Below are 20,691 nucleotides of genomic sequence, written 5' to 3' on the forward strand. Positions count from 1 at the left end.
CAACAACTTAAAGACACTGGTTTTCAAGGTAAATAGATAAAGAGGAGAGACAACTATGTAGGGTCTTAGGGACACACTGGTCGTGATGGTCTTTTATGGGGAATCTGCCTCCCATACCCTTTCTGGATGTCATGAACCCAGCCAGCACTAAATAAAAAAGATAGATAAGGAGCAACTTCAACAGGGCACTTATCTGAATCACAGCTTGGCAAGCACCACAGCAAAAAGGTGTTCAAACCAACATTCAATGATGGCATTCGGACTGGTGGCAAATCCGTTCTGAGTGTGAGGGTCCATACATCACCTATATGCCCTATGTCTTGTGCAGGGAGCATATATGTGACATAACTGTGCCTACAAATACTAAAAGCTTCGGTATATTGGCCAGACATTGGGCTACACTTGGCAGGAGATCCCTTTGGTGAAGAATATTGCAACAGTGATATGGAAGGGCATCAGATAATACTATCCCCTTCTATTCATCAAGTTAAAGGCGAGACTTACGTCAGGAGGTGGCATGGAATATAAAAAAAGAAACTGAGTCGGTGAATATCACAGACAAACTTTATGAGTATTAAAATGTAATGGACAGAAAGACATTTTATGGCAAATCTTCATGCCTGCAATATGAAAGAAACAAGTGTAAACAGATGTAAAAGGTCTGAAAAAGAAAATATGTTATAGCAGAAAATGTTACTGCTAACAAAACATTTAACTGGTCAAAGGCACTGTGGGGTAAAAGAACCTAAAAGGAGAAAAAGTTGCAGTATATGACAAAGAAGAAGAAATATGGAACTTTGCACATAAAAGAATAAAACATAATTCATTCTTGAAGGGGATGTGAAAGAAACTCAGGATTTAGAAAGAAAAAGAAGAAATAAGTGTAAATACTGAAAAATAAGAGCCTGTACCAGGGAAAAAAATGAATTTAGTATAAATAGATAACTAAGGGAAAAAAAAGAAAAGAAAAAATTCATGTTGATTTCTGCATTATTTCTTTACAATATAATCTATTAAACTCACCTTATGGCTGTAGTGTGGTCTCTTTGCATAAGTAAACTTGTCTGCCACAGTACAGGGGCTTGAAATTCCTCCAAAGCCAAGCATTAAAGATCTCACTTTGACATAAAAGTAATAACAGACAGCCCGCAGCCTTCTTTTTTGGGTTAACAAGGCTAATCAGCCACCGAGCCATTAGACAATGATGCTGACCATCGTTTCCATATCCTATTAATTATTTTACAGTATGACTACAGGTCACTAAACATTTCACACAACAACAAATATGCTCACTCTAAGTAGAGACCATGCCTGGGACAGGCACTAAAGCCTTTCAAAGAAAAAATATTAATACATTTCTGAAACAATAGCATTAACTTCTGAAATGATCTCTAAAGTCAAGGCCACTGCAAAGTAAGATGACCCACAGCCAGAAGTATCAGAAGACCCAAAAGAACAGCATCCAATGTGGTTTAGTAAAATTCTTTCAATACTGCTGAATCATTACAAATACATACAACATGCATATGTGTGTGTGTGTGTGTGTGTGTGTGTGTGCATATATATATATATATATATATATATATATATATATATATATATATATATATATATATATATATATACATACACATATATTTAGTGGTTACAAGAAAAGTATAAATTTTGTTAAACCTAAAAACATTTCTTTAAAGGGTAGCACATATTGTGGACACTGTAAATATTGTAAATTGATGTCAAAAACTACTTCATTCACTTCCACAAATACTAGTAAAGTATATGATATTCAGTGCTTTGTGACGTGTACCACACCATGGGTGATATATATGGCTATATGTAGATGTGGCGCCTTTTATGTCGGGCAGACATCGTGTATATTGAAACAACGAATAGCCTTACATATAAGCGATATCAAATGCCAAAGAATGCGTAGTGCATTGTACAAACATATCTTGGTTCACCCAAAAGCACATTTTATATTTGTAGGAATTGATCAAGTGACAGATATGAGCAAAACTGAGTTAGAAAAACATATAATATTAGATAATAAAGAACGTAGGTGGATAGTTAATTTAGGGGCCTTGTTCAAACCAGGTCTTAATGACCACTGGTAAATATAAAATATTGTATACAACTACTACAAAACTATTTTGATAGAATCTACATGTAGTGATATCTTATTATTTATATATGTGTGTGGGTATGTATAAATATATAGTAGAAGAACATATGTTATTTTTGTTAGTTGTAGATATAGATATACAACATAGTTAAGCTAAAAATAATGTTGGTGATTTGTGATGTGATATTATGTATTGTCTCTTTAAATTAGAGACATGGGCTGATATTTAAGTACGTACTAGCGTTACTGCCAGTACACACTGATGACCCTTTGGTGAAAGCGAAACCAGTCTGTGGGGCAGACTGCATGGCTTAATAAAGCCTTTCACTTCCATTACGGCTGTTTGTATATTTTTTTGGCATTACTTGCCGTTACTTTCTTGAGTGCTGGACATTTTTTGGCATCTATATACATATATATATATATATATATATATATATACACACACACACACACATACACACACACACATGTATGCTCGTATAGCAAGCATTGTTTTTTGAAGAAAAGACGACAATCTCACTTCAACGTCTTGCTGCTTTACATCCTTTTCACTTGAAAGGCTAACTTGACATGCAGAGACTGCTTCTTTTCAAAAATTCCAATAAACTCTACTAAAGAATTGATTTTATAGTGATGTGATTATTCCACTCACCTAGACAGAGACTGCTATCTATAAAACAGTAATGGATTAACCTGTCTCTGTAGCTGGGACAATGCCAACTGCTGTACAGATGACCTAAGTCTAGGTAAAACCACACCACTCTGAGGAAGGCTTATGTGATAGAGAATGAACAGTTTTAAGGGCAATCCTTTTTTGTTAGTGGGCTATAAAATGATACCAAAAGCAAGTCCTAGATCAAAAGGTCAAACCACACCACACCAGGAACTACAAAACACGTAGCTTCTTTACTGTAAAAAGAAGGGGAACATTGAGCAATAAAGAAAACTGTAAAGGAGGACTGAAACATCCAAAAGCCAGTTTTTTGTTTTTTTTATTTTTCTTTTTGTATCCGTCAAACTTTTTATAGCTCTGTCTGAATCTTAAACTTACTTTTAGTATTTTGGAACTTTTCTTGTTGTGGTGTGATACCAGTGCTTTCATGTTGTACATAGTATATGACTGCTCCCTGCTGGACAGCATGTGGCAGTACAGTAGTAAAAACAAGTAGAAAAAAAAATAACTGAAGGATGGAGAGCTGACCAATGGGCAGCAGCTGGAAAAGCACTGCAAGCAGATAAACCAACAAGTTGTATAAAAAGCTGTAATTCAGATTTAGTGCAAAAAAGATGATGAAGACTAACAGCACAAGGCCCAAGTAGTAAAAGCCAATATCTAGCAGACCTCAAACAGTACCTAGAGGCAAAAAAAGGTGTAATAAAAAGTGTGAATGACAAAAGTTGCAAGTGAACAGATGCAGCAGTCCCACCTTCTACTAGCATGTTGCATTAATACATGCTAACACAACAATGTCAAAAAAGAAAGTGAACACCTACTGCAGCTGCATCCTCTCCTAAATGAAAACAACTTTTGGAGTACTAAATGTCATTTAGCAGTATTCCAATAATTTCAGTTTAGATTTTCTCATCATAGGTTTACAGGTGCTTGCTAGGATACTGATCTGTGAAGATCTTTAGAATCACAGCCTGCATTTCCGTGAAGTTTTTTGCCCTTGTAATTTAAGGCTGGTAAAACATTTATGCGTTATGCTTATTCATAAGTGGTAGGATGTGAAACCACAGATGAACTTGTGGTTTCCCATCCAATCATCCAAATTACATGTGAATAAAGTAAGTGAATACTTTGCTTTATATGGAGAGGAAGACTATTCCAAAGTGATATTACTGTGATACATGTCTAACCCTCCAACGTGTTCTATTTATGTTGCAAAAGAAATTAAGATCTCTTAAGTGGATGTTTATTTCACCACTGGACTTATGGATGTGTAGAAGATCAAAAAGGATAGGGTCTGTTGAGGCTTTTTATGCAAGGCAAGGCAGAAGTCATCCCTCAGTAGTCTGTATAATACTGAGAAGAGGGACAAATCTTTGAGATGGATAGGTACATACTTAAGGAGGCCTTATACTCAATGTTCAGACTAATGACTGCAGAGTACAGTGGAATGAACATGTCCCTAGAAATGGACATCATACCCTTACTAATAAGCTGTTCAATGAAAAAGGATAAAAGGACCTTCTTACAACAGTGTATAAATAGTGATCAAAGGGCTGTTTATTGTCCACATAGGTTCCCAGGTCCTAAACTTCATAATCAATTTTCAGGGATGTTTTACTGATGTAATAGCTACAGGGGATGATATGATTGTCCAAATGAGACTATTATACACTTCTTGGCATTTAGATTTAGTCCATGATTATGACATCAGTTATTTGTTCAGGAAAGGCCCTCTTGGAGGATATTGGTGTCCTCTGGAGAGTTCATGATGGCACCAAGTTTGCAGTCATCTATAAACTTGATCAGCCACAAACCCTTAACATTAGCTTTGACCTCCAGGAAGTAAGAAACAAAGAGGAGTGGCCCAAGGACTGAACTCTGGGGTACACTACTACTGAAAGGTCTTTTGGAAGAGGAAGAACATGGGTTCTATTTGTGAGCCAATTTGCTACCCAACAAGTTACAAAGGGAATATCATTTAGGTAGGACAGCTTATCAACAATATCCAAGTGTGGGATGGTGTTGAATATCTTTGCAAGGTTTACATATGCAGTGATTTTTCCCTTAAACATTGATTCAGTGACTTTCTCAAAGAAGTTGACCAGGTAAAGCAGGCAGGATCTACCCTTGATAAAACCAAACTGGAGTAGGTCAAGAGTTTGAAGATTATCTATGTCCTTATTTATTAATGCCTTAATAATCCTCTGCATAGCCTTAAAGATGAGGCTGGTCAGACTTATCGGTCTATAATCACCTTGATCCAATGATGTCCCACATTTGTGCAGGAGACAACTATTGCTGTCCTCTATACATGTGCACAAAGCATGTTATGGACACAGATACTGAATAGCCTCTGTAGAGGGTTTGACTGGTCCTGTTTCAAGCTGGTCAGCAGACAGCCTGGTTTATTATCCAACCCTAAAGAAGCAGTGTTCTTGGAAGATTCAGGGGGGTACACGCAGGTATGTGTCTTGGGAATGTAAGGGAAGGGGGGATGAAGTTAGGGCTAAACTGAAACATTAGCAGACTAGCTATGTCCTCAGGGCCTTAGTATGTGATATCACTATTAGCTTTGTGCAGTACTGCTATTGTTTTTGAGGTTTCTAACACAGTTAAAGAAAACTTTATGGTTGACTTTTGCCTGGGTGACTATTTTTACCTCATATCTAGCTTTGGTTGACTTCATCAAGGACCATAGTTCCTTGTTAAGTTTAACAAGAGTTAATTTGACGTCTTGCTAGTTACATTCATTAATGCATGCAATGACTTTTTTAATTTTATGTAGTGCCTGTTTGTATCTGGGTTCCGCCATATGATTTACTTTTAAATATTAGCACTGTGTCTGTTAGATGCATCTATGAGCTATTCACATGTGCATAAAATTTGGCAGTAAAGATTCTTCATATGCAGTGGGGTTGTCAGGTTGGAGGGGGGGTTGTTGAATTTTGTCAGGTCATCAACACAGTTTTCAAAGAATAGCTATCAAATAATCTCTGAATTTCAGAACATTTCTGGCTTCAGTCTTATAGTGAGTGTGACTTCTATATGGCTTGATTTTATGAGGGAGGGTATTACAACTGGTGGGAAACAGAGATATCCCATGCTTAAGTCCAGGATCTTGTCTCAGCTAGTTGGGGTGAGGAGAAACTGGTGCACAGTGTTTACATTTATGAAGGCCAAAAATCTCTAACCGTGCATGCTAGGGGCTGCAAAGGTTTCCCATTTGATAGAAACCTTTGCATCCTAGGAGAATGGTATTTGGCCTAATGCATAGTGACTCCATACAAGTCAAGTAAGAGGTATGGGCCAAGGGGGGGCACAAAGGAGGTCCTATAGTTAGCTATGATATGATAAATGGGTTTTGTTAATGGTAAGTTGGACATGAAGGAGTTCTCAGTCGTTATTCCTGTCTAATGAGCCTGGTGGTGACATTCTGCTTTACAAATATAGAGACACTGCCACCTTTAGTGCTTTCATCAAGTGAAGTGGACCTGAATGTGTGGTAGGTGCTGAAACCCTGCACAAATGGGGTGCTCTCAAAGGTCTTGAAACAGGTCTACGTCATGATGTACATATCGAAACATTCCAGGGTAAGTAGTGATTATAAGGAGTGAATTTTTATGGGATTCCTAGCATTCACCAGCAATACAGTAATGCTATTCAGATTTTGTTTTGTTAAGTTGTAAGTTTTTGAAGATGGACATTGCCAAAAAAAAGTACTATGGGGAAGACAAGGTTTTAGCTTTGTGGAGGTAGGAGTAGACCATCCTCTGGCTTTTGGACTGTCTACCAGCACCCCCCCCCCAATGACATATACTGGACTCCCCCTTGAAAGACACTAGAATCTAAGCCAATTATTGAAGCCAATAATCATCAGTAAGTAATGGCAGAGGTTCACAGACTGTAGAGAATATTTCCTCAATTCCAACTCCATTCTTGTCCAGATGAGTGCATGCAGCCAAGTCTAAAGCTAAAATGTGGGGCAGATTATGGCTATTCACTTTCAATATCTTGGTACACAGAGTCATTACAATTAGTGATTGAAAATAATTACTCTGAATATAATCATTGACACTCTCACATAAGATTTTTAGCAAATAGCAGCAAATGGGTGACAACAACTAGCCTAGGCAAAAACAGGTGAAATCAAACCCCCCTTGACAAAATACACCCACATATGCAGAACTATGAAGATGATGTGTTTATGTGACAGGACATGTACAGTTTAGATATCAGTCAAATGTTTCAGCAGTCTTGAAAGGGTTAATGAGAGACACCAGTTCACCAAACCAAGTTAAGTATTTTAAAATGGTTACCCATATCTATGCATGATGGCACATTCGGCGATGAAGTGGATCGGAGTCTCAAGCTTACTGCAGTCAATGTAAGAAGGAGAATATAAATCAATGAACTGTTATAGCTGCAGATTCTTACACAATAATAAACACAGGTCATGCTAATCATCTATGAGTTAAAACAAAAAAAAAAAACAAACAAGCTATAGATTCCAACAGACTTTAATGTAAGCACTTTCGTCCAAAATAATACTCAAGACTTCTTCAGACAACAATTACCCAAAATACATTAGTACTTATACAATCATAAATCAATTATTTAAATTATTTAAAGACATATCATTGACAACACACATATAAAAACATATGTTAAAAATGTTGGAACACAACCCTATTAGGCACATAAATGTGTAAAAATATAGAAACATTATTAAAACTTATTATTACAACAACAACAACATTATTTCAACTAATATTTGAAGTAATATTTTAAGAAAACTTCAAATTTATTATCAGTAGTTGACTGTAAAGGAACGCTATTTTATCTTAACCTATATTATTTATATAAAAATCATAATATATTATATTTCACCTATCTAATGCTTTTAATTTTAAAATACATTTAATTGAGGCATACTCGTTAAGGCCTCCTCTAGGATTCTTTGCTACCTGATGATAACCGTGAAAAGAAAATTATGAGAGGGGTTTTCTATGCTATGTTTAGCTAAGGCATTTGTAGTTACTTTTTTATTTATATTATATATTGGTGCTCGTAAATTCTTTGTTTCAGTTGCCTAGAGGAGGCCCGTGGGAACTGAAACTAGAAGAGAGTGAACTTATGTGGTAGAATCGTACATATGCCCATATACCACCTGGCCATAACGAGTATGCCTCAATTAAATGTATTTTAAAATTAAAAGCATTAGAAAGGTGAAATATAATATATTGTTATAATTTTTATATAAAAAATATAGATTAAAATAAAATAGAGTTTCGTTACGGTCAACTACTTAGAATAAATTTGAAGTTTTCTTAAAATATTACTTCAAATATTAGTTGAAATAAGTTTTAATAATGTTTCTATATTTTTACATATTTGTGTGCCTAATAGGGTTGTGTTCCAACATTTTTAACATATGTTTTTATATGTGTGTTGTCAATGATATGTCTTTAAATAATTTAAATAATTGATTTATGATTGTATAAGTATCAATGTATTTTGGGTAATTGATGTCCGAAGAAGTCTGAGTATTATTTTGGACGAAATCGCTTACATTAAAGTCTGTTGGAATCTACAGCTTGTTGTTTTTTTTGTTTTCTCTAGTTTGTTTGAGTTTTGGTCAGATTAACCATCTATGAGTTGCAAAAAAGTTGTGCTTGTAGTGAAGAAGTTCAGTTTCAATCAACCATGCAAATGATGTGAGCTGGCATCACTCCTTCTAGCAATATCATCACTTAAAACCACTTAGGCTAACAGTGATATGATGGTATACGCACTCTCCCTGGAAGCTTAAGGATGCTACAGTAATATGAAGTCTCTGTTTTAATCTAGAGTTCACATACATACACTTGCATGTGTGCAGCAGTCTACCAAACCTTCAAAACATTCCCAGCAAGATGTTACTCACCCTTCTAGTAGCCATATAATTTCTGCAGTAGGAGTGGGAGTTTGGTGATTCTTATAGGTATAAGACAAAAAATTAACAAGGAAGAAGTGCAAATCAGCTGACTAAAGTCAGAAATAAAGGAACCATGCTGATTCCTCCACACACACAATTTCTGGAAGCAACTCAACTGTAAAGAAAACCATGAAAATAAATAAAGCACTACTGCAATAGTCAGCAGTGGCTTATCTCAGTCACCTACCACCTCCCAAAAGAGAAACAAGACTAAAAAAAATTGTTAGTTATACAGACAGCTAGTTAGATACACAGACAGAAAAGCAGACAGAGTGACACAAATACAGAGCCACTGAGAGAGATAAATACATGAAAATAAATCAGCATCATCATCATCTTTTAGGAAACAAAAAGGGTGCAAAGTGTACCGCACCCTATCCTGAGTGCATGCACTTCATAATGTCATTCTACTGACAAGCTTACACTCTGTATACCACACCAGCATGCTGTGAGATCCCCAAACCACCAATGAAAATCAATCTCAGTACAACTTTGTTACTATATGAATTTGGGCTGTAGCTCTCTGCTGCACAAAACTTACTGCACTGTTATCACGACTATATCCTCCTCTGTCTCCATTATGCCTCACCCTCAACGCCCCTTTCTTTGGGCTGCTCCTACTCTTTTATCTTATTCTCTTCTGTCCTAAATTTTGAAGTCTTTATTGCAACAAGTATTCTTATGTAAACTCTGACATCTATGCACACTGATGATACTGCACTGCATACACCTTCCTTTAATTAAAAATAAATGTCTGTTTATATACAACCCATGTGGCTATTACTTATAATCAAAACTGTTTTTAAATGATGCAAGTGATGTCAAAGATGTTTGAATAAACTATTGCTCATAAATGAAATGGACTGTAAATGATGAAACAATGCAAATTATGGCCATAATGTCTGTATGATGGAGCTTTTCTCCTCGGGTCGCTGTTGAAAAAGGGCACTGCTTAGTCAGAGTTTCCTGGTAAACAAGTCCTAATAAATATAAACAAATAAACACATTTATTTGGTTAGAATGATATGAAATATTTTGAGAGAGAGAAACTGCATAACAGTAATAAATGTTGACAGACTATATGGAGTCTTACATTTCATTCATGCAGCATGACAATCTGAGGCTGAAACTAAATCTCTTCTATACATTTTATATACCTTTCTATGCTTATGTTATAAAAATCTGTATTCATTTTTCTGGACATGGGTAGTGGCTGAAAAAGTTCAACAGACCAGCCCACCTAACCAGTTACCAAATATTAAGTAACTAAATAAACAGCAGGAATAAAACACAACATATTCATTCCAGTGTGGCTAGTTACTTACTTGTACCACAGCTACAGATGAAAAGGTATACTAACTGACTACCACTAACAGCAAGTACCCTGAAACTCAACTCAAACTTTTATATAAAAAAAAGTCACTATCATTCTGTCAAAACACATACATTTCTGCCATCTTCTTAAATTAAACTGCAAAACTACTGTAAAAAGAAGAGATGCTTTTTACTACTGCAACAAGTTTGTTAATATAAATTACTGCCTCAACAATACATTTACATCTCGCTTAGCAACCAGCATGAAAAGAAATAGAAGGGTATGTACTTAAGCAATGCGACAGGTCACAACTGCTTTGACAATAAAAAATGATAAAACTGCACTTGAAAAAAATCACTACACAGAATTACTTCAACAGCTTCATTATGCTAATCTCATTTATCTTTGTAGCATTACTGAGTTAACATTAAAAGAACAGCGCTTCCAGATAGGACTTATACACTTCATTAAGTAAATGACAGAAAAAAACAGGCGTATACCACCGCTGTGGGCTTTTTTAGCATGATAACAAGGAATGTTTTTTTTAAGTGCAGCAAATCTATACTTCTAGGACAACACTGCTTAAGAGGATTTTCAAACAACTGGTCTATAATCCAATGTTCCTGCTGAGACAGCCAATGAAACATCTCAATTTAAATAAAATAATAAACCAGTGAACATAAAAAACAAAGCAATCATTTTAGGGAACCACATGATGCCTGGGGAGTCTGTTACCAGAGAAGAAACCATACAACTACTTCTAGAAAACAATGTTGGTTTTAATACTTGTAGTTTGTCTATTTTCCCTTATTTGTACGTGCAAAACCCAGCAGCAAGTTCACAAATTGCACTGCTATTCACAAGAAACCTATTTCCACACAACAGAACTCTGAGTGCTCACAAGAGACATGCCTATACCGCATATTTATTCTTGATAATTACAACTGATGAGCCTATTTTTTACCACGCATTAGTGGATATAACTCATTTATTTGCACAGACTTAATAAATACACTTGACACATTCAGTCAAAAGCTAATTGATGTTGCTCATTTGGATCATCAGTGAAAAATGTGTTTTCATTAAAAATACCATTTTAAATGTACATTTCCCTTGTCAAATAAATAAAACAAAAATGAACCAAGTACAGGTATTTATAAGGTTTCCCAGGAAGGCAATGACACTGCCATTATGCACCTAGTCTAATTCAGTCCACCTTTTCCGGACACATGCCTCTTAACCAAAAATGTCTGTTCTTTCTTTTATTTTTGCTGTTGAACTAGACTGCGCCAAGCAAAACTATGATGCTGCTGGCTAAGGATAACTACTGTGCATGCTTTACTATTTCCCTGCAACTTTGCAATCACCTGTTCTACTGTGTTATTTGGTCCTAGATCATCTTTATAACGAGTGAAGGATCCTTGTCACACAAAGATTATCCCGCCTGCACTGTATGCCTCCTTATACCAGCTTACTTATGTAGGTAGGCAAGTATAACAACATTAAGAGAATATGCATTAGTGAGGGCAACACGAGTTTTACAAAAAAAGACAAAAAGTTAGTTTTTATTTGCAAAACTAAACACCTCTACTTTTTTTTAACAATCTAATTCATTACCTCACTACAGAGTATTAAGTACAATACTTTGAATAACAAAATAAAATGCCTCCACAACACTGATAAACTACTGCATGCAAGTACTGAAACTGTTATCTTAAGACTTCTTAACATGTTGCTATTTTTCATTATCGTAAAGGCAGTTAAATGAGCTACCACCAGTGTGTAGAGATTGCTGCCTTTGCAATATACAGAAACATACAACACACACACACACACTATATATACATGGATGTCAAGCTTACACACACACACACACACACACACACACACACACACACACACACACACTATATATATATACGTGGATGTCATGCTTGTATGTAAGCACACTAGTAATCAGCACTTTTACATGCAATCATTAACGTGTGAATATGGTTTCTGCATTTTAACATAAAGATTATGGTACACCATAGATTTTACCTATCCCAAGCTGATACAATCTCAAAGCTGGTTTACATAAGTAGCAGGGTTGTGAAGGGTGATGTTTTGATGTTTTTAGACTTGTTTTTTCTGAGGGTTGCTGATTTTCACTAACTACAACATTTTGTGATTCTATGCAAGAATTCCGATTACAAAAGATGCAAAATATCCATACACAGTTGCAGAAAGACAGCCAAAGACAAACACACACACACACACACACACACACACACACACACACACACACACGCACACACACGCACACACACGCACACAAGCACACACACGCGCACACACACACACACTGTATACCAAATTAACAAATGTTGCATTCTTCTTGAGTACAGATATTAAACAGAAGTAACAACTGCAAAACACATTTATTTCTTTTTATTTCCACTTTTACTTTTTTATAATGTAACGTAGAGACATGTGTATCAACAAGGTGTGAGGGTTACTAACGTGAGCTCTGTTGTGCTTCTCTCTTGTGGTCATGCCATAAACTAGAAAACCATTTTTCACAGATGTTGGGCTAGCTACTACTCACTGCATTCTCCTTTACCATTTAATTGCACATCTCAGCATCTTGCTGGTGAACCTGGTCAAGTCCAAAAAGGGGGTATTACAAAGTGGTTCACCCAGCCAGTTACAATAAATGAACAACTTACAATGATAACTTATTCCAATACTGCTACATACATGTCTGACTCTAAAAAACAACACACATCCCCTTGTCTTTGTTTCACTTCTGCAATTTTAAAAACTCTGAATGGTGATTGGGCTAAGAATATTACACCATTCAAGTAAAATATTCACAAAAAAATAACTGATTATTGATGGTAACATGAAACAAATAAACCTTAATAATTCTATATGAAGTAAAGCCCAAATATTGATGGTTTCATTAGACAGAGACAGTACTAGCCAGAACTGTTAGAGCAACTTATTTACCAAGTACACTATGTGTACTCAGTGTGTACTGCAGTGGTGGTGATGCGGTAGCATTGTCGCCTCACAGTAAGACGTTGTCCTGTTCGATTCTCAGCTAAAGCTTCTTCTGTGTGGAGACATGCGTGAATTGGGCGTACCTTCGTTGAAGGTTGTGCATCAGGGCTGGAAACTCGGTACGTAAAAATCTACTGCCAATCATTAGCGGACCGGAGTTCCGCTGTGGCGACCCCTAACTGGGAAAAGCCGAAAGACAACAACAACTATGTGTACTCAGTCTTTAGCAATTTTTTATACATGAAACTCCAAGAAGTTTGATTGGTCATGTAAAAATCAAAAGAGGATTATTGGGACACCTAATATCATTTAACTTCATTCCATTAACTGTACAGTTGTACAAATGTTACCATAACAGTAGATGTCCTTATTTTCACTGCTGCAGTATTCATCACCTCTGGAATCTCTTGCCAAGGACAGCCCAAAGTCCAGCCAGTATACAAAAGCCTTTATTACCTAGTGAGTGTTGTATATCAGACGTATGCTCCTTGCACAGGTGTGGGGCATAAAAGTGACAAATGTACAGTCCCAACTCAGAACTGAGGTGCCCTTGTAGAACTAGGACCCCCAGTAGAAAGCAGGACATGTCCATCCAGAAAAAGGAATGAAGGAAGAGACGGAGAGGAACCTCTGCATGTGTTAATCCTACCAGCCCTATTTAATTCTGCTACTGCTCAAGTAAGGAGATTTTCTGCTCTGTGTGGGTGTTCTTGCCTGCCCAATTTAATTCTGCTGCTCCTGAAGTAAGGACATTTTCTGCTGTTACGTGTAAACTTTTGCTGTGTGTGTGTTTCTACCAGCCCAATTTAATTCCGCTGGTGCTGAAGTAAGGAGATTTTCAGGTTCCTGCCTGCCTGATTTAATTCTGCTGCTGCTCAAGTAAGGAGATTTTCTGCTGCTGCGTGTAGACTTTCTGCTCTGTGTGTGTTTCTACCAGCCCAATTTAATTCCGCTGGTGCTGAAGTAAGGAGATTTTCAGGTTCCTGCCTGCCTGATTTAATTCTGCTGCTGCTCAAGTAAGGAGATTTTCTGCTGCTGCGTGTAGACTTTCTGCTCTGTGTGTGTTTCTACCAGCCCAATTTAATTCTTCTGCTGCTCAAGTGAGGAGATTTTTCTTGTTCCTGCCTGCTGGATTTAAATCTGCTGTTGCATGTACATTTTCTGCACTGTGTGTGTTTCTACCAACCCCATTTAATTCTACTGCTGCTTAAGTAAGGAGATCGTCTGCTGTGTGTTTGTGTGTGTGTGTGTGTGTGTGTGTGTGTGTGTGTGTGTGTGTGTGTGTGTGTGTGTGTGCGCGCATGTAAAATGCCCCATTTAGTTATACCTGGTGGTTAGTGTTACTCAGGCTCAAACCTTGGGTACAAAAAACAAGAGCCTGAATTGTTTACCCATACCCACAACTTGTGATTCAAGCTCACAACTGTCTATATTTTCACAGAATGTCTGAAATGTTTGGCCCATACTTTTGGTCTGTTCCTCTTAAAATTTGTTGTTTTCTGGCAAATCAGAGAAAAATGAATTCACTAAATTATGATAGTCATTTAAGTTTCAGTCTTCCTATCTTTCAAGAAACACATGGTAACACAAACACTTTATTCTAGCAACTTTCTAAAATTATGCAAGCAATGTTTAAATTGTGCCCCTGGCTTTGAGCATTTGCCCCACCCCCCAAAAAAATAAATTTTGGCTTTTTCCAGATTTCTTGTGCTGCAAAGTTGAGAGATTTGAGTGTCAAGTGGATTTTACAAGGAGCTGAGAGTTTCAGGGGAAGAGAAGTTTAGTGCTGTGTATAAGTCTGTTTGCATTGTTAGTAGCACAACAGGTAGTATACTTGCTTTTGATGCAGAAGGCTGTGGGTTCTACTTCCACAGTACATAGATGGATTGCCGATACTGTACTGTGTTGTACTTTAAAAGGGATGGATGCTGCAGTCCTGAGAATGTCCTCCTTTGGAGAAGATACCAAATAACTATGAACCTGTTACCAGTTTGCCATCCACTCCCTATTGCAATATTACTAGCTTATTTTTTTAATGTAACATAGGCTATTTATTCTTTAAGGGCAACAGGCACTTTACTTCTAGATGAAACAATGAAATATATAGAGTTGTTTGCTAGCAGCAACCTCTTCATTTGTTACAGATCTCTTTAATGTGGAATCATTTAGATGACTTTTATTTCTGCAGAGATTGTGCATATTTCCTGATATTGTTGGATTGTAATGATGGAAGTTTGAGTAGACTTTTATGATGGAAATGTTCTGAACTGGGCAGTTTTGTCATTATTGGTTCATACATTTTGTTTCATTGCTTAATGGAAAAATGTTCCAAACAATAAAGTTAAAATATGCTCTAACAAACAAATGTGCTGTATTATTCAAGGAATATAATTTAATATAATCAGGAAGGTGAATCAAAGAACAGGAAGTTATGTACTCACCATAACGTTTGATTCATGCAGTCCATCTCGCCTCACATTCTTACCCGTGGGTTCGGAGCCGAATATCGGCTCCAACTCAGCCAAACTTTTCTAACTCGAAGTCTTCTATTGGCTGGTCTAAGCAGGTATCCCATGGTGTACTGCTCCATATCCCCAGATATAGTTTGCTGCAATACTCATTCATACCCCATGCATACACAACACCCAGATAAAAAGAATAAGCTTAAGTAAAGGGAACTCTGTAAATAACAACCTAATCTCCAGATCCTCCAGGAAGGGGGAAGTTGGGAGGGTAAGTAAGAATGTGAGGCGAGATGGACTACATACATCGAACGTTATGGCGAGTACATAACTTCTTGATGTTATGTAGTCCTATCTCGCCTACATTCTTACCCGTGGGACAGCGTCCCTAGCACCTACATCCTGGGTGGCTCATAGGAAAATACTCCTGAGTACTGTGGAGCCAAAGGACGACCTACCTCTAGAAACCACGTTCAATTTGTAATGAGAAACAAACATGTGAGGAGAAGCCCAAGTAGCTGCAGCACATATATCATCCACTGACAATCTGGTTTGATAAGCTGTAGATTTAGAAACAGCAGGAGTAGAGTGAGCCTTGACTGGAAATGGCAGATCTTTTCCTCCTGCTTGGCAGGTGAAAGAGATGCAACTAGATATCCATCTGGATATGGAGATCTTGGAGACCGGGGAACTAATTTTGTTTTCCGAAAAGGAGACAAATAGTTGATCAGACTTCCGGATATCTTTTGTATGGTGCAGACAGAAACGTAACGGTCTGTGTACATCCAATTGATGAAATTTAAATTCTGCCTTGTTTGAAAATTGAGGAAAGAATAGAGGCAACTCAATGGATTGATTAAGATTAGACACGGAAGCCACTTTAGGAAGAAAGGAATGGTTTGGTCGAAGAGAAACCCTGTCCTTATGGAAGATTAAGTATGGAGGTTTGATAGAGAGGGCTTGAATTTCTGAAACTCGCCTTGCTGAAGTGATTGCTGTTAAGAAGGCTGTTTTCCAGGTCAAGAATTTCAATTCACAGGTAGCTGCAGACTCGAAAGGTGGTGAAGTAAGGGCTTGTAGAGCAAAATTGAGATCCCAGGGCATGATAGGTTCGGAGACCAGGGGACGGAGTAACAGAGTACCCTTCAGGAAAGCCTTGCAGAGTCTATGAGCCATGAGACTAGGTTCATTAGCCACATGAAAATTAGAGATTGCTGCCAACTGGACTTTGATGGTAGCTGATGCAGAACCCTGATGGAAAAGCATAGACAAAAACTCCAAGACTGAAGCAATTGGAGCCATGTAAGGATCAATTCCTTGGGTGTGTGCCCAAATAGAAAACCTCTTCCATTTGCTGGAATAAATCTTCACCAAATGTAGATGGCTTATGAGAGGAAGATAAAATGTGAACCACTTCCGGTGAAAATTTATGAAGCCTAACTAACGACGGAAGTGGAGTAGCCAGGCTGTCAACCGGAGGGTCACCAGAGAGGGTTGGAACTGTGCCAACATGTGTGTCAGCAAATCTGGTTGAGGGTCCAGAATCCAAGGAGTGTCCACAATGTATGGTTGAAGAAAAGGGAACCAGACTTGACGAGGCCAGTGTGGAGCAATCAGAATCATTCTGCTTCCCAAGGATTGCACTTTCTGAATCACCTTTGACAGCAAGGGAAACGGAGGGAAAGCATAAAGCAGACTGGAGGGCCAATCGTGAACCAGAGCATCCCTGGGTGACTCCCCCTGTGGGGGGATCAGTGTGAAGTAGTTGCTGCATTTGGCATTGAGGGGGCTGGCAAAAAGGTTGCTTTAGATTCGTTCTGCAATTAGACAATTCAGGGACCACTCATAAGGAATCAGAATAGCTCTGCTTAGCCTGTCCGCAATCATATTGGACTTCTCCGGAATGTGTGTTGCCACCAGAAACCGTTGGGAAGTTACTGCCCACTGCCACACTCGCATGGCCTCTCTGCACAGGGGGTAAGACCTGGTTCCCCTCTTGCTTGTTTAGATACCACACTACTGACATGTTGTCCGTGTGTATTGCAATCGTCCCTAGAGGTAGAAAGCTCTGAAGTGCCTGCAACACAAGTAGCACTGCTCTCATCTCTAGGACGTTGATATGCAGATGTATCTCGTGATCTTGCCACGTGCCTTGGACTGTCCTGCCAAGATAATGCCCCCACCCCCACCCCATCTGGGAAGCGTCCGTGGTCACTGTGGCAACTGGGATGGGTGGAGCGAAGGGCCTTCCCCCATCCAAATTGTTGGTGCAAAGCCACCAACTGATGTCCTGTATCTGTCCGTGAGCAAAATGGGGTGAGAAAGTGGAAATTTTTGGAGAGACCATTGAACTAAGAGGAGCCATTGGAGAAGTCTCATGTGCAACCTCGCAAGACGGACCAACATAATTGTTGCTGCCATGGTCCCCAGGAGTTGGAGAACCCATCTTGCCTTCACTTTCCTCAGGGGCATTAGGATGTGTATTTGTTGTTGTAAGACTCTGATCCCCTCCTGCGGTAAAAATGCTCGCATTCGAATGGTGTCTAATTCTGCGCCTATAAAGGTGACACGCTGCGAGGGCAACAAGGCAGAGTTTTCCCAATTTAGTGTTATGCCCAACTGTTGACAGAGTGATGGTAGCATCTCTGGTTTGGACTAGTTGATGCCTGGTGGGGGCGGTAAGGAGCCAGTCATCCAGATACGGAAACACTTGGAATCCCTGACATCTCAAGTGAGCCGTCACCACCGCCATACACTTGGTGAACACCCTGGGGGCTGTGGTGAGACCAAAGGGCAGGGCTCGAAACTGGAAATGACTGGCTCCCAGCTGGAAGTATAGGTGACTCCTGGATGTCCTGTCCATTTTTATATGGTAGTAAGCATCCTTGAGGTCGATGGAGCACATCCATACCTCCTCTCCCAACAATGGGAGAATCGATTGTAGTGTGACCATACGGAACTTGGACTTTTGTATATAGTTTTCAGTTGGCTGAGATCTAATATGGGTCTCAGGTCCCCTGTTCTTTTCGGCACCAAAAAGAATCTTGAGTAAGTCCCTAATCCGATTTGGTCTGAGGGGACATGCTGGATGGCTCCTTTTCCTAGCAGCTTTGAAACCTCCGAGGCTGCTTGATCCCTTTGACTGGGTGGAACATCTGGGATTTTTCTGACTGAAGGGGGGCTTGATATAAACAGAATGAGGTAACTTCCGGAAATTATTCAAAATACCCATCGGTCCTGGATGATGTTGTTCCAGGCTTCCGGATATAACGAAATTCGACCCCCAACTGGCTCCAGATAAGCACAGCCAAGCACTCCCTCAGGAACGAGAGTAGGGAGAGCAGCGAAAGGAATCACATCTCCCTGAGTAACCTCCCCCTCCTCTGCCTCTAGAGAGGGACTCACCTTGTGCGGCAGGAAAAAACCTATGTGATTTCTTGAACCACATCTTCCCACCCTGCTGAGCCTTGGGGTAAGGCCTAGAAGGAAAGGAAAAACAGACCCCTACGGCAGACAGGGTCTTTCCCTCTTGCTTGCACCTGGTGAGGGTGTCTTTCACTTTGGTTCCGAACAAAGAAAAACCATCAAAGGGGGCGTCAGTGAAGGAAGACTTGAAGGCCTCCGCAAAGTGACACAGGCGCAGCCAAGCTTGCCTTCTAAGGGCAACTCCTGAGCTTGCTGCCTTACTCGCTCCCTCGGCTGCATACAAAATGAGCCGCATGGAGGAGTTGACAATGGAATTGAGGGTAGACACCTGGGCATTAACCGTCTGGGCCACCGCCTCAGGGATGTTGCCCGCAAGTGTATCTCCTAACTCCTTGAGGAGATCTCTCTGGAGCCGAGTGAAATGAGACAGATAATTCAGTGACCGTAAGGTAAAGGTTGCTGACGAGAGGGTACGCTTCCCGTATCGGTCCATGGTCCTAGACTCCTTGTTAGGAGGATGGATGGAGGAAGAGGCCTCTGCTGCTTCCTTCTGAGTGGCCGCCGCCACCACCACCACCATGGCATCTACAGGAACTCCTTTGGACAAAAACTCCTTACCTTGGGGAGCAGAAAGAAACTTGTTGGGACGCCTGGGTATGGGCTCCACAGAATCAGGATTTTCCCACACCCTTCGACAGATCAAATCAAGGAGCTCGTCGAAGGGTGGGGACACCCAGGAGGTGCAGGGCTGAGCACCAAAGGCCTTAAGGAAGACCGACTCCTCCTCGGAAGGGGCTTTGGACGGCCAGTCACCTCTTTGCTTCAGTATCTCCATGATGTTGGAGAAGAAAACATCATCAGAGGATGACTTGGGGGACCCCTCCGATTCCTCGAGGTCAGTATCAGAGGTGAGGGACTCATCCTGGGAGTCTATGTGCTTCCTCTTGCACGTTTTCTTTCTAGGGGGCTCCTCAGGCACGAACAGTGAGGGGCCCTCAGAAAGTTGGGGACACTCGTGGGAGTATCCCTAGGCCTTGGTGCTCTGCTGTCCATGGATAGGTGATCAGAGGCTCTCACCGGAGTGGTGGGGAACAGAGTGACCGATCTGCCTGATGTAGCTGACGATCTGGCCAGCGCAGTCCACATGGCTTCGAAGGCCCCCCCCGCCCCCGAGTCCGAGGACCGGCCAGCCTCCGAAACCATGACAGGAGTCGGAATTCCCCGAGCCGAGGCACAGAGAGGGAGACACAGAACCAAAATATGTCCCGAGATGTTCCCCTTGGTCCCGAACCCTGAGGATGGAGCCGACGGGGTCGGAGCCGATGTCGGTACCGATGGAGCTGGAGGGGCCATCGGAACCAGCCTAGGAACATCACACGGCACGGAACACTCCGTCTCCAATAGAGATACACTCGGAGGAGGAGGAATGATCGAATAAGGGGTTGGGATGGGCTCCGGAGCCGACTGGGCTGGAGCCGAAAACAATTTTGCCAAAACTGGTGACTGGTGGAGCCTCTGGACCACCCTATAATATCCACATCCGAAAGGGTCCTGCAGGATTTGGAGGACAGGAAGGGAGATCGAGATCTCCTCTCAGGAGAGACTGGTCTGAGACTGGGCGATCGGCTCTGAAGAGGTTCCAATATAATTGGAGCCGACGCCGGTTCCATC

The 20,691-nt window shown here is 39.8% G+C and overlaps 1 protein-coding gene across 7 annotated transcripts in view; it reads right to left on the reverse strand.

The window, feature by feature from the left end:
* The window catches only part of ADAM15 (ADAM metallopeptidase domain 15), a 1,588,574-nt gene that overhangs the window by 334,161 nt on the left and 1,233,722 nt on the right, over positions 1 to 20,691 (reverse strand). For 5 of the 7 annotated variants that reach the window (XM_044080074.1, XM_044080071.1, XM_044080076.1 and 2 more), the window contains exon 20: positions 7,115 to 7,171. The exons of the other annotated variants lie outside the window; for them this stretch is intronic. In XM_044080074.1, coding sequence (XP_043936009.1) covers positions 7,115 to 7,171 — 57 coding nt within the window. The remainder of the gene's footprint in view (positions 1 to 7,114; positions 7,172 to 20,691) is intronic. 7 annotated transcript variants of the gene reach the window in all.

The sequence above is a fragment of the Protopterus annectens genome, chromosome 8.part0 (assembly GCF_019279795.1).
Source record: "Protopterus annectens isolate FY-2018-M chromosome 8.part0, PAN1.0, whole genome shotgun sequence".
Lineage (NCBI taxonomy): Eukaryota > Metazoa > Chordata > Ceratodontiformes > Protopteridae > Protopterus > Protopterus annectens.